This window comes from Tamandua tetradactyla, chromosome 3, assembly GCF_023851605.1.
Source record: "Tamandua tetradactyla isolate mTamTet1 chromosome 3, mTamTet1.pri, whole genome shotgun sequence".
In the NCBI taxonomy this organism is placed as follows: Eukaryota; Metazoa; Chordata; class Mammalia; order Pilosa; family Myrmecophagidae; genus Tamandua; species Tamandua tetradactyla.
Window position 1 is genome coordinate 85716585 of NC_135329.1, and position 14114 is coordinate 85730698.

Genomic DNA, 14114 nt, shown 5'->3' on the forward strand with positions numbered 1-14114 from the left:
GCTCTTTTCCTCTGGAATCTTTTAGTTTTTTAGTCTCTGATATTATTACATTTGCCTTGAATGTGTTTAAGGATTGGTTTTCCTTTCTCATTCCTTCAGGCCCTTTCATCCCGAGTTCTCTAACTTTCCTTAACTCTGGCAATTTTATTTTCATTATTTCTGCTATTCTATCCTCAGTGGGTCCTGGTGTCCTCTCTTCTGTGGGCAACTGCTGGGCATTGTCAAAAATCAAGTCTTCCTTTTCTGCTGCTGGGTTATTCCATGCTTTCTGTGATTACTGGTCTCCATTCTCATTGCTCTGACCACCCTAGCACTCGAGCCAGCCCAAGCAGTGACTGTCCTAGCACTCGAGCCAGCCCAAGCAGAAAAGGCCCTGACAGATCCTCTCAGCTGGTAACTTTCAAACCCAGCCACATGTCAAAACCACCTGGGAGGTTTTTAAAGTATCAAAGTCTAGGGTCCCACCCCCCTCCACATAATCAATTTAATCAGAATCACTGAGGATGGGATTGGACATTTTACAAGTTCCCCAGGAGATTCAAGAGTGCAGCCAGGGTTGCGATCCCCTGTTCTTGTCTAATCATTTTACCAACACTCAGAGTGGCCAGAAGTCACATGGAGAATTCTTACTGTCATGTAACATGGAGAGTTCTTACTGTCAAACAATTTCCTCTGTTTTGTCTCATCACCATCCCTTTTTATCAGGTACTTAATGATTCAAATCAGGAGTCTTCATTTATTCCCGGGGTTCATCAGGTTATGCCTTCGAAGCTGGGTTAAGTCAGACCCTCTTGCTTAGTTATTCATGTGACATTGTTCTTAGCTTCCTCAGCTGTGCCGGGTGCTCCTTCCAAGCTTCTAAGTTGGCTGCTCTCAGCACAGGACCCACAGCCCCTACATACTGGTGCACACCACACCTGCCCTCCAGCAACCATGGAGTCAGACCTTAGATCTGAATCCTGGCTTCACCCTTTGAGGCTCAGTTTCTTCAGCTGCAATATGGGTTGGGTTTACTGTAAAGCTTATGCTTCAGGACCCCTAAACTGGCACTGGCTTCTCCAAGGCCTGGGAGGGGCTCTAACAATTTTATATTCATATCGTTTATTCTTTTTCATAAGGAGAGCCCCCCAAATTTAATCAGCTTCAGACCCCACAAAACGTCCCTCTGCCCCTCCCCACCTCAAGAAATTGCTGTGGGGTTAAATGAGATGCTATTCGTGAAGCCAGTCACAGATGGTACTGGGTAAAATGTTGCTTCCCTTGGAAGAGCCCAGGAGCGAGGTAGAAGGACAGAAAGAGTGGCAGGCTCCTTTTAATGACCCCTTTAGCGTCCACCCGAGCGGCGGCGGCGAAGGCGTCCGCTCTTGGGGTTGGGCTCCTCAGCTTTAATGTGGCTGTGGATCCAGTCCAGGTAGCGGCTGACTTTAGTGTAAATGCCGAAGTTGTGGGGGTTCCCGCAGCCCTCGCCCCAGCTCACCAGGCCCACCAGGAACCAGGTGCCGCGGAAAGAGGCGACCATGGGGCCCCCGCTGTCGCCCTCGCAGGCGTCCCGCGGGTCCCCGAGGATGCCGGCGCACAGCATGTTCTCGGAGACCTTGTGGTACATGGCCTGGGCGCACTCGTTGTGCGGGGCCACGGGAATCTGGATGAAGTTGAGTACGTAAGTGCGGTTTTTCCTGCTCTCGCTGCGGTAGCCCCAGCCCGTCACCACGGTCTCCTGGCCAACGCGAGTGAGCTCGCGCTCGGCCAGGCCGCTGTCCGGCAGGCAGATGGGCACCACGGCCTGCGACAGGGTGGCGGGCTTGGCCAGGCGCAGCAGCGCCACGTCGTTGTCCGTGGTTCTCCGGCTGTAGTTGGGATGGATGACCACCTCCTTGATGTCCACATTCACCTCCCACTTCTCAAAACGCCGCAGGTCATACTCCCCTGCCAGGCAGAGGGGCCGGGTCAGAAGGGTAGATGCCGGGAGGCGTGGGGTGGGGGCTGGGGGCAGGGGTTGGGGAGGGTACGTCCCCGCGGCCCAGGCACCCTCAGGGGCCCGCAGGTCTGCCCCTCAGCTCCTTATTAAGGGGGAGGGTTCCTGCCAAAAGGGGGGGGGGGGTTGGTGTCAGTCTCTCAAGGGCCATATGCTGTTCTGAACTCAGGGCTCACTTCCGGATCAAGCAGTGAGACTGCAGGGTGGCCTACTGCCCAGGGAAGCTGCGGGAGCAGGGAGGCACGAGGCTCCCCGGGGTCCAGGCTCCCCAAACCTGGGCAGCCTGCCTGGTCCCACCACACCCCAGGCAGCCCCTCCTGCCTGGCTCAGGCCCTCACCCAGCCTGACGAAGAGTTTCTTAGCGTCCTCCATGCAGTGGGCGGCAGTGAGCACCCAGTGTGTGTGGATGAGCACGGCCCCGCAGGCCAGCTTCTTCTTCGAGTCCAGCAAGATCACCTAGACAGGGTGGCAGGACATCACAGGACTGTTCCAGCACCTCCCAGGTCCCAGGGGCTCAGCACTGCGGCGGGTGCAGTTCTCCAGCCTGGGGTCCCTCCTGGGCTCCCTGCTCCCAGCAGAGATGTATTACCCTGTTCTGGAGTTTTCTATCGTCTGTTCTGCAGCGTTGAGCGTATCCCTGTCTTTGCCCGCGTTGTTTCTGGATGCATCCCCAGCCACGGACTACCCCACTGAGGCCTTACTCTCAGGGGCTCCCGTTGCATCCTCTGGGAAGCCTGTGAGGTCCCCAGACTGCCTTGGGTGACCCCTCCACCCCGGCTTTGGCCCTCCTAGGTCTGTTTAGGGGCCTGGCCCTCCCAGGATCTGTGGGCGCCCCAAAGCCAGGGACCCTGCTTGTTGATTTCAACCTGTCACCCATCCAGTGCCTGGCAGAGGAGACCAAATAAGGGTTAGTTCCCATGTGGAGGCTGGAGGGGTACCTAGGGCCTAAGCTTCTATCCCATCAGCCCCCGCCTCTGCATTGTGTTCCAGCTCTTCCTGTATATGCCCCTAGCCCCACCCCGCCCACCTTGGCCCCTTCCCCACTCCAGTGCTGCCCCACCACGATTCTGCAGTGTCAGCGGGGAACTGCCAGTAGGTGGCGCTACCACCCTTCTCACCTGCCAGGGGCTCTCTCCCCATCTAGTGGGCTTCCCCTGGATGATACGCGGGTCAACTTGGTCCACCTGGTCTGTAGGCCAGTCAACCTCGTCTGTAGGCCAATCGACCTGATCTGTAGGACAGTCGACCTGGTCCGTGGGCGGGCTGACGTGGTCCGTGGGTGGACTGATGTGGCCTGTGGGCGCGCTGACCTGGTCTGTAGGTGGGCAGGCATGGTCTGTAGGCAGGCTGACATGGTCTGTGGGCGGGCTGACATGGTCTGTGGGAGGGCTGACGTGGTCTGTAGGAGGGCTGACGTGGTCTGTAGGAGGGCTGACCTGGTCCGTAGGAGGGCTGACCTGGTCCGTGGGCGGGCTGACCTGGTCTGTAGGAGGGCTGACCTGGTCTGTAGGAGGGCTGACCTGGTCCGTGGGCGGGCTGACGTGGCCCGTGGGCGGGCTGACCTGGTCTGTAGGAGGGCTGACCTGGTCTGTAGGAGGGCTGACCTGGTCTGTGGGCGGGTTGACCTGGTCCATAGGAGGGCTGATCTGGTCCGTAGGTGGGCTAACCTGGTCTGTAGACAGGCTGACCTGGTCCGTGAGCGGACTGACGTAGTCCGTGGGCGGGTTGACCTGGTCCATAGGAGGGCTGACCTGGTCTGTAGGTGGGTCCAATTGTGTAGGTGGATTGAATTGGCCTACTTGGTCTACATCCCGTTTCAAATTGTGGCGCTTCTTCTCCGTGGGTTTTGCCACCCTTCCACAGGGGAATTTCACTGGAGGGAGAGGAGAAAGGTACGGAGGCCACAGGGAACACCATTTCTGAGACTGCCCTCCTGCCTTTGCCCACCCCCTGACTGCAGGTCAGTATACCACACTGTTCAGTTAAAAAAAAGGGGGGTGGGGAGTAAATGAAGCAAAGGATCTAGAATGCTTCATTGTCATCAGCTGCAAATCCCCTCAGATAAGTTAGTCAGTCAGTTAACAAACAGTGGTACCTACTGGCAAGGGTCAGACCAAGTAGCATCAACTATGTGTCTTTGGGGGGGTTGCTTAATCTGAGTTTCAGTCTCATTTGTAAGTACAGAGCCATCCCTGCTGAGCCCCAGGGCTGCTGGAAATATTCCCTAGATGCCTAAGTGAGGTGGCATACTGGGACACTGCCATCTTCCTAACAGAGCTACAGAATTATGGAGAGGAAGAGGTGTGCAGGGCAGCTCAGAGCACAGCTGTGAGGTCTCCTTGCCACATGATGGAGAAGGGGGCTCAGAGGTCTACAGGCCATCTCATGGCAGGCTTTGAATGCCAGGTTGAGAGACATCTGAAAGAGCATCAGGAAGCCACCACAGGCTCTTGAGCATTGGGCTTCATAATGACAAACGATGGAGAGGAAACAACAGCAACAAAACCCCAAAAGCTGGGCAGCAGATACACCTAGTAGCTGATTCAGCAGACTGAGAAAGCGAAACCTCAGGCAGGCAGGGACCCCAAGCAGCCTAATGTCTGCACAGAGCCCGAGAAGCATCTGAGCTTCTGACAGAGGCCGTGCAAGTGGGACTGAAAACAAGGGACTGTTGAAAGTTGTAAGAGAAGTGGGTAGAGGCTTGGAGCTTAGCCCCACCCCACATCACAGGCTGACTCTCCCATGCCTGTAGAAGAACAGAGGTGTATCACCTGCATAAGGGACCAGGAATTCCAGGCACTGCAGAGGGGAAGAGTGACCCAGACTGCAGAACCCAGCTCCCCCTTCTTATCCTGCCTCCAGTTCCCCTTTCCCATCCTGCTCCAAGGGGCCAGAAACCAGGCTTGACCCATCCAAATAGGAGCTTGGAGGGTTTTTCTTTGAAACTGGCTAAAAGGAAAGACACGGAGGTCTGGGAAGTAGGGGTTCTGCCAGTGACTGGGGCCTTCTAGATGGCTTTGCAGGAAAGCCCACAAGGCAGCAGGTCCAGCATGGATTCCCAGAGTTTTAGTGACTTGTAGAGTCACCAGACACCACAGTTTATGCCAGCCCTTGTGTGATATCTGCCTTAGCAGCCAGGAAACTAAGAAAATAACTTATGAAAATTTGTGGGATGCAAAATACATATATATAAATATAAAACAAAAATTTGTGGATGCAGCAAGGTGAAGAGGGAGATTATAGCACTAGATGCTTACACTGGAAAAAAGAAAGATCTTAATCAATAAGATAAGATTAAATCATAGATCTCAATTAAATTATACCCTAAGAAACTAGAAAAAGGGCAAAATAAACCCAAAACAATCAGAAGGGAGGAAATAATTTAAGAAATAATAATGAAATGAGAAGCTGGTTTGAAAAAATAAAGTTGACAAATCTTGAGCAAAATTAACAAAGTCAGGAAGAGACAAGACAGAAATCATTAATATCAGAAATTAATTATATCACAACAGATCCTGCATCAATTAAAAGAAAAAAGAGATTATTACAAAAACAAAAAAAATTAAAATTCATAAATTTAACAACTTAAAGAGAAGGGCCAATTGCCTCAAAAATCACAAACTATCAAAATTCAGCCAAGATGAATTAGATAACCTAAATAGTTCTAGGACTACCAAAGAAATTGAATTCATGATTAAAGACTTCCTGGAAAAGAAATCTCCAGACCCAGTCAGTTTCATGGAGAATTTTGCCAAACTTTCAAAAAAGAGTTAATACTAATTCTACACAGTCTCTTCCAGGGAACACTTCCAGAGAAATAGTAGAGGAAGAGACACTTTCCAATTCATTCTGAGGCCCGTATTACCCTGATACCAAAACATGCTGATGACAGCACAATTAAAAGACACTACATAGGATGGTAGAGCAAGAATTGCCAGGATTTCGTCTTCCCACAGAAGCTTTAAACAGCCACTGAAAACGGGAAGAAACAGCTTTTGTAATGGTCTATAAACCAGTAAAAGGATTGAAGTAACAAAACAAGTGCCAAAGCAAGGAAAGGTAACTTGTAAATGGTGCCCTGACTGGCCCCTGCCCCATCCCTAAGCAGCTCAGTACAGGGCTGAGGAGTGCTCACAGGGCAGGTCACAGTTCTGGAGGGAGCAGAGTAACTCTCGGTCACATTCTGGGAGCATGCATGTCTGGTCCAATCTGTCTGGTGGCAGCTGAAGGACTGAACCAGAATCCTCATCGTGGAGTTGTCATCCCAGAACTTGCTCTGCATTATGAAGGCATTTCACAGTGCTCTCCTACAGAACACTGTGGAGGTCAGTGAAATCGTGTTGCATGGGACAAGAGCTTGCTGGCTGTAGGACATGCAAAGCAGTGCCTGGGACCTTGAAGAAACTGTTTCTTAGGGAAGAGGGCACATTAATATCCATTAAATGAGGGAATTCTTAGTCCCACACATGCATGCCCAAGACAAGATATGTGTGCAGAAAGGACCATGGAAGCCCCTTCGCTTTGGCCTCAAGCTATTCTTTAAACACACTGTACGAATAAGGTCTGAAGAGAACTCACACAGGACAATCTGCAAATACTGAGAAAGGTGTTTTCTTTTTATCCTTTTTTGTTGCTGTTAGCTCTCGACATTCAAGGAAAGCTCTGTCATAGCACTAACTGGATACAGGGTAAGGAACAGATATCTCAGAGTCGAAATCCCAGTGACAATATATTAAAATATCAAAATAGCCAGATTTTAACAAAATATTACCAAACATACAAAGAAACAGGAAGCTGTGGCACAAGCAAAGGAGAAGATTAAAGAATCAGAAACCATCAGTGAGGAGGACCAGACCTGGGACATTCCAAAGAATTTTAATTAAAAAAAAAAAAGTCCTAAATATGCTCAGACAGCAAAAGGCAAACATGGACAATAAACTAAAGGAAATAAGGAAAATGATAAATGAACAAAGAGAATGTCAATAGAGAGATGGGAATTATGAAAAGGAACCAAATACTGTTGAAGACCATAGTGGCAGAAATAAAAAATTTCCTAATTTTTTTTATCCAGCAGACTGGATCTAGCAGAAGAAAGAATCAGTGAACTTAAAATAATAGATTAAAATCATCCGGTCTGGGAAGCAGAAAGAAAACAGAATGAGAAAAAGTGAACAGAGCCTGAAGAACCTGTGGGACACCATCAAGCATATCAGTATATACATCGTGCAAGTCCCAGAAGGAGAAGAAAGTGTGAAAGGGGAAGAGAGAATATTTGAAGAAATAATGGATGAAAACTTCTCAAATTTAATGAAAGATATAAATATACAGACATCCAGGATACTCAACGAACTCCACACAGGACAAACCCAAGTAGACCTACACTGCGACCTATTATAATCAAACTGTTGAATATCAAAGATACAGAGAGACTTTTGAAAACCACAGGAGAGAACCAATATGTCCCATACAAGGGAGCTTCAATAAAATTAATTGCTTATTTCTCATGGAAACCTTGGAGGCAAGACAGCAGTAGAGTGATGTGTTTATAAAATGCTGAAAGCAAAAAAAAAAAAAAAATTACCAACCAAAAGTCTATATCTAATCAGAACGTCTTTCAAAAATGAGAGTAAGCCTTTACCAGTTGAATAAAAGTGACGGGAATTCACCACCCTGAACGAGAAACTAAAGGGAGTGCTGCAGGTTGAAAGGAAAGGCTACCAGACAATGGATGGAAGTGCTTTGTGTTGGGGTGGGCACGTCTCCCTCTAACCAATGCTGGTCCTCTCTCAACATCTCAGGTGCCGCCTTCTGTCCCCCAACTTCAGTAAGTGATGTCTGCCCAAGCTAACACGGGGTGGGGTCCCTTGACAATCCTAAGCACAAGGCCTGATGGGAATGGAGCTTGGGGTGGGGGTGGGGGAGACGGTGGCCCCGGGGGCGCTCACCTACGGGCCGGCACTCTCGGACGTCATCCGCCAGCTGGTAGCCCGGGGCGCAGCTGCAGCGACGCGCGTCCTCCATCTGCAGGCAGTAGTGAGCGCAGCCGCCGTTGTCCACGGAGCAGTTGGAAAAGAGCACCTCTGGGCGGAGAGAGGAGAGGTTCCCGGCTGGTGGGGCGCACCAGTCCCGCCCTCCCCACTGAATCCTCTCTGGCCCCCATCCCCTCACCGTAGGCACAGAAGCGACCCTCCCAGCCGCGGCTGCAGTTGCAGTGGAAGGCCCTGAGGCCGTCAATGCACGTGCCGTGTCCGCAGCACGGGCTGTTGCACGGGTGTCCGGGAGGCAGGGTAGCACACTGGTCCTCATCTGGGATACAGAGGCGAAGGAGGGCAAGAAAAGGGAATCACTGGGACAATCAACCCCCCTCCTGGGGCCGCTGGTCAATGCAAGACCCCGAGGGGAGGAGCTGGAGGGGCTGGGACCCGCACCGCAGCCAAAGGTCTACGAAGGACTCACCGGCGTACTTGTACCAGAAAGCCAGCTGCGGAAAGAGGGGAGAGGTCAGGAAGGTCCACCCAGCACCTCCCCGGCTCACCCAGGCAGGGCCCATCAGCCTCTCTGCAGGCAGGGGAGGGGAAGGCTCCGGGACAAAGAGGGATCTTTCGGGTTTGTTCCTAACCACTGGTGCTGCTGAGCCCTGCTGTGCCCTCCTCTCCCTTGCACTCCCCTAACACTTTACCCTACCCCCAGCCCCCTGCACTACCTCCATCCCACATTCCCAGGTTGCTCTGCCTCCTCCCAGCCCCTATCCACTTGGTCCCGGAGCTTTTCAGGACTTCTCACTCATCCAGTCTGGGAAACCAGAGAATCTGCCATTCTAACAAGGTCCTGGGTGAGGCTGGGATCCACTGCCCAAGCCATCCAGCAGGCTGAGTAGCAGCAGCTCTGCCCTCCAGAGTGGCCGGTGAGGATGAAGGGTATGGGAGGCAGGGGTGTGCTTTGATTGCATGTTTAGGAGGCCCTCTGGGAAAAGAGGCAGCCAGGACAGAGAGGGGAGCCAATGGGCAATGGGCTAAGGGGCAGAAACCAAGGGTGAAGGAAGGAGTTGCCCAGAGCGACCAGTCAGCCTTGACAACCTCCACAAGGGTGTTGCTATGGGCAACTCTTATGGGTGAGCAGGAAGGACCGCTCCATGTCCCAGGAGCCGAAGTGAGCCCTTAGAGGCGGCAGGATGAAGCGGTAGCAGGAAACTGCTTCCTTGCCAAGCCCATCCTCCCACCTCGGCAACCACAGATGTTCAGACCAGAGAGGCCCTAGAACCTTCATACAGATCCCCCCACAATCAGATTTTCTCCCACGAGCTTCTGAACTGAGGCACATAGCATGTGTGGGCAGACGTGGGGGCATCCTATTCATTCCACTCTACCCCCACCCCCAGCAAGCTGGGAACAGGATGCAGCTGGAGCCTACCACCTCTCCAGCCCCTGCCTTTGCCCGCCGTGCCGGCCTCCTGTCCACGCGCCCTTACTGTGTCCTTGACATTTTTGAAAATCTCGTGGACCTCCTCCAGGTCACAGTTTTCCTCCATGCACTCCCGCTCCAGGTTGCCCTCCCGGAGTTCCTCTAGGAAGGTGTTGGCACGTTTGTGGATCCGCAGCACCTGGTGGGCACGCCGGCTGCTGGAGAACACGGAGCCTGTTTGGGGGGAAGGGGAGGGAGGAGATGGGCAGCTCACTGGACTGGAGCAACCTAAGGAGAGCCATCCCGGGGTGGGGGTAGGGGAACGATGAGGAAGGCATTTTCCTTTCTAGCCCCTGCAGGAATTACTGTCATTTCTAGAAAAAAATGCTCGCCCCTGCCCCTTTGCGGGGGGGGGGTGGGGGGTGGGGGGTGCGATGGGGTGGGGACCATGCAGGGGAGGACATCAGCTTACCCATCCGAAAAGTAGGGATAAAGCAAACGTGGAGAACCCTTAGCACAGTCCCGGGCACAGAAACCAGCACCCCCAATTACAGACACCAGATGCTGTGATTCTCATTACTGGTCTCATTGTTCAGTGAATACACCTTGTGCCAGCCTGTCCTGATGCCCTTCCTCTCTCCTCCCTCCCTCCCTCATGGAGCATTCCACATGCCCTCTGTGTGGGCTGGCACACTGGAGGACGGGCAGACCTCTGAGAGGTGTCTGTCTTGGGTACAGTGGGACAACCAGGAGAGAGCAGCAGTGAACACGAGGGGCAGAGGGGAGCTGCAAATGCAGGTTAGGAAAGCATCCTAGGGGCAGGTATGCCTGAGCTGAGCAGCCACGGGTGGTGGTGGGGATAAAGGGTACCGAGACAGGCAAGCAGGTCCAGAAGAGGCCTCCCTGCTTTTGCCGCTGGTCGTGGGGAACAGCGACATGGCCAATGGGCATCTTAGGCAGGAGAGGCTGCTCTGGGCCAGAGCGGATGGGGGCCAGGGCCTTGGTGGAGGGGAATGGACTGGGGCTATCTCTGTGACCTCCCCAGAGAGGGGTAGAAAGAGGCTGGAAACGTGACACATTTCCCTGCCATCCTGCCCCTGGTTCCCTGCCATCCTGCCCGCCTGGAGGACTCCCCGCCTTTCCACAGAGGCTTGGAGGAGATGGCGAGATGCCAGAGATGGCCATGAGGCACCCTGAGAGCCCCAGGGAGGGCCTGGGGGAGGAGGGGGGATGGATGGTCTTACCAGCAGGAAGCGCCGTGCATGAAATTTCCCAGGTGACCGCCAGCAGTAAGAAGCTTGAAAGCTGCCACATTCTGGGGTTGCGGACACCTGCCCATGAAAGGAATTCTGAGCTCCTGGCAGGGCCTCCAGGCCCCTATTCTACCTACTGCCATGCCATCTGGGGGAGGGGGGGGCCGCTGTTTGCTGATTACCAGATTTAAAGCTGAGGTTGGGGTCCTTGTTCACTAGGCAGAGAGTCAGGTGCTAGGGTAGCACCCTCTGCCCTGAGTCTGAGGGTGAACAGAGAAGGCAACAGGTATACACGAGGCCCTGTGTATAGGAGCACTAGCCTGGAAAGGGCTGCGGGTCTCCGGAGCCCTACTCTTTGGGGGTACAGAGTGAGGCTGTCCCTCTGCTGGGCCCATGGCTGAGCTATACAAGTCATTATTCTACAGCTAGAATTTATTGGACCTTTATGGTGTCTTTTAAGCTATTTATGCATGGTTCAGAGCCAGACTGCTGGGGTTTGAATCCCAGCCCCACCCCTTACTGGGTGGCAATGTAGGACAAGACACTTAACTGCTCTGTGCCTCATTTCCCAATTGGTAAAATTGATAGAATAAAATTGGATTTCTGCCTTACAGAACTGTTGTCAGAATTAAGCCTTAATCCACATGACGCTCTTAAAACAGGGTTGGCACATAGTAAATGCTCAAAAAACATTAGCTGTTATTATCTCGGATAAGCCTACAGCCACCCAAGACAGAGGTAGGCCTCAGTGTGATCACCCCCATTTCATGGAGGGGGAAATTTAGGCTCAGAGGTCTTAAGTAACTTGTTCAAAATCCACAACCAGGCCCGTGTGGCTCTGGGCCGGAACCTTAGCCATGGCCCAAAACATGGAGCTAACTCCTCTGCCAGCCACCAAGGAGGTGGCCCATGGTCTCGGAAACCCAGTGGACAGGCTGGCCCTGTCCCATCTGTACTCTCACTTTCCAGCTTTGCTAACTCCCTCTGAAGCTGGTTCTGAAATTTGTTTGCATCAGAGGCCTGGCTCTGACTTAGAGGTAGAGGGGCAGGGGAGGAGACTGGAGTTTTCCCGGACACGTAGCTGCCTCTGGGGAAGTCCCTATGCCCTGAAGCTCTTGGCTGACTTCCACTCATCCAGCACGGTGGGAAGGGCCCCCAGAAGTGTGCGCCCAGCCTAGTTATGCCCACCAGGGCCTCCGCTGGCTGGAGGTTCAGCCCCCTGTTCCCTTCAGCCCAAGCCTCCAAGTGCTGCCCGGGCCCCGAGCCAGGATTCGCCCCTTACCACCACTCAGCCCTCTTGGGTCTTCTGCCCCCACTCTCGGCCCTCCCCATAGACCTGCCTGATGGGGGAGGGGGGTATAACCCTCATGGTCTGGGGACTTACTGAGGTGGGCCTCAGAGACGCTGCAAGGTTGCCCTCCTGCCGCCATAACAGCTGGGAGCTCAGGTTAATCCATAACTGCAAATATTTGCTTGGCCCTGGGTTCTGAGGCTGCCTCTCACAGATAAACAAACACGTGCACTGGCTCTGGGCTCTGGATGGCTCTGGGCGTAGAAGTCCTCTCTCTTTTATTTAGCCTCAGAGGGGCTAGCTGAGGGCAGGGAATGCTGTCCCACTCTGTAGATGGGGAGACTGCATCCCAGAGGTGTTATAATTTGCCTAAGATCAGCACAGCTGGTAAGCATTCCATATTTAATCAACTCCAGGACACTATTCATTGTAAGACAAAACGAAACAAAACAAAAACAAAGGCTTTCTGAGCAGAACTCAGCTCTTCCTAATGCCACTGGACCACCTATGTGAACAAGTGAGAAAAAGAAATAAAATCTGAAAAGGCTGGAGTCCAGGGACGCAGGAAAGGAGAACAGCAGAAATAAAGGGTCAGAGCCTCTGTTTCCATCCTATCATTGGGCATGTATTCAGCATCTGCCCAGAGATGCCTCCCATGGCTTCCCTGCCTTACCCTCTTGGTAGAGGACTTAACTGCACTCCTTCTCAAAATCTGCACCCCTGAATCAGTCCTGTGATCCACCCTTCTGGTCATAGGTGATCACCCAGGGAAGTCATCTGTCCCTGGGGTCACTCAGGTCCTCTCCCCCAGACCCCAGGGATGGGGCCTCTCAGCCCTCAGTCCCTATGGAGAGCATTTACAGGCTTGGGGGGACTTGGAAGCCAGGATCTGGGCATCCATCTTCAGGGTCAAAGCAGAGGAAGCTGGTGAGGAAGCAGACGCAGATGTTCAGAGATGGGCTGAGATTCAAGATGGTGGAGTCCCGGCTAGAACATCTTCTGTTCCCTGAAGCCAGACGCTTCCTAGAGCCCCGCCCCCAGTCAGGGGCTGCAGAGGGTACAGGGCCCATGGTGCAGCTCAGACAGCCCCCTGGGGAGGGTAAGAGGAGTGAGATCCACGGGAATGCCCACAGAATTCAGAGAAAGGGACAAGCTGGGTGGCCAGGAAAGGCTGCCCGGAGGAGGTGGAGCTTTCTGCTGGACATCAGAGAGTAGACAGCGGAAAAGCAAAGAAGCCCCCCCCCCCCCCCCCCCCCACACACACAGGTAGGGAAGGAATGCGGAGGCACAGAAGACAAGGATCAGGGGTGGGGTGGGGGAGGTAACAGTCTAGATTTGAGCCTGTGAGAAATGAGAAGCTAGCGGCCATGGGTGAGGTCCAAGGCAGCTCCAGAGACGCATGTAGGCTGCAGGTATGACCCCGCCCACGGGGGGACCTGCGCAGCCCAGGACTCTCCTATTGCTCCAGGAGTCTCCCACAAGTCCCCGGCAGTCACTGCTCTGGGCTATCCACACCCCCTCTCCCTTCCTGTGTGGCCCCCCATTTCCTCCCCCACCCTTCACGACCATCCCCCGACGCCAACCATCGCGAGGGGGTCAGCTCCCCGGAGGTCTCGGTGCATTGCTGCAGACTTCCGTTAGAAGGCGCTGTTTGGGGTCCGGGTGTCGCCAGGTGACCCTGGAGTCTCCTTTGCCGCGTGCGAGTCCCCCCACGAAAAGGGCCGAGTCCATTCAGAACAGCCCTAGCAGCAGCGGCAGGACTTGGGGCCACTGAGTCAGCTGTGATTTCCGGAGGTGGTGGGGGTGGGGGTGGGGGGTTGTGCGCAGGGAACTGGCTATGGGAGGGAGAGCGCAGGCCCAGGGTCAGGGCCGAATGCCTGTGGCCAAAAAACGGAAGCCTAAGCTATTAGATGCCAAGCAGCGGTGGGGTGTTCTCAAAGCCCAAACGACCTTGTTCCATCCTCTGACTTGGGTTTGAACCTCAACTTGGCTTTTTCCTGGGTTGGTGGTCTTGAGCCCCATGATTTAAGCTCCCTAGGCCTCAGTTTCCATATCTGTAAAATGGGGACAGTAATAGCACCCACCTGGCAAGGTTGTACTGAAGATTAAATGAAATATTTTATGTAAAGGGGTTGGGGCCTGGGTCTCAGCCTCTCTTGGCTCCTCAGAATATCCCCAGGGAGAAGGTCAGGCA

The 14114-nt window shown here is 53.4% G+C and overlaps 1 protein-coding gene across 1 annotated transcript; it reads right to left on the bottom strand.

The window, feature by feature from the left end:
- Positions 1-796: 796 nt before the first annotated feature.
- On the bottom strand, positions 797-12103 carry PROC (protein C, inactivator of coagulation factors Va and VIIIa). Its single transcript, XM_077153481.1, has 9 exons — positions 12014-12103; positions 10621-10707; positions 9444-9610; positions 8432-8456; positions 8144-8281; positions 7921-8055; positions 3094-3848; positions 2314-2431; positions 797-1926 (listed from the first exon to the last, which is right to left on the bottom strand). The coding sequence occupies exons 1-9, from the start codon at positions 12057-12059 to the stop codon at positions 1325-1327; spliced, it is 2073 nt and encodes a 690-aa protein (XP_077009596.1). The 5' UTR covers positions 12060-12103; the 3' UTR covers positions 797-1324.
- Between the last annotated feature and the right edge of the window lie 2011 nt (positions 12104-14114).

What these genes read in the sequence shown, in the direction of transcription:
- PROC (XM_077153481.1), bottom strand. Translation starts at nt 12,059, where the DNA reads ATGGCGGCAGGAGGGCAACCTTGCAGCGTCTCTGAGGCCCACCTCA. An exon ending in ATGCACGGCGCTTCCTGCTG is followed by an intron (nt 9,611 to 10,620) that starts GTAAGACCATCC and finishes CCCCCCAAACAG; the next exon opens with GCTCCGTGTTCTCCAGCAGC. An exon ending in CCGAGAGTGCCGGCCCGTAG is followed by an intron (nt 3,849 to 7,920) that starts GTGAGCGCCCCC and finishes CTCTCCCTCCAG; the next exon opens with TGAAATTCCCCTGTGGAAGG.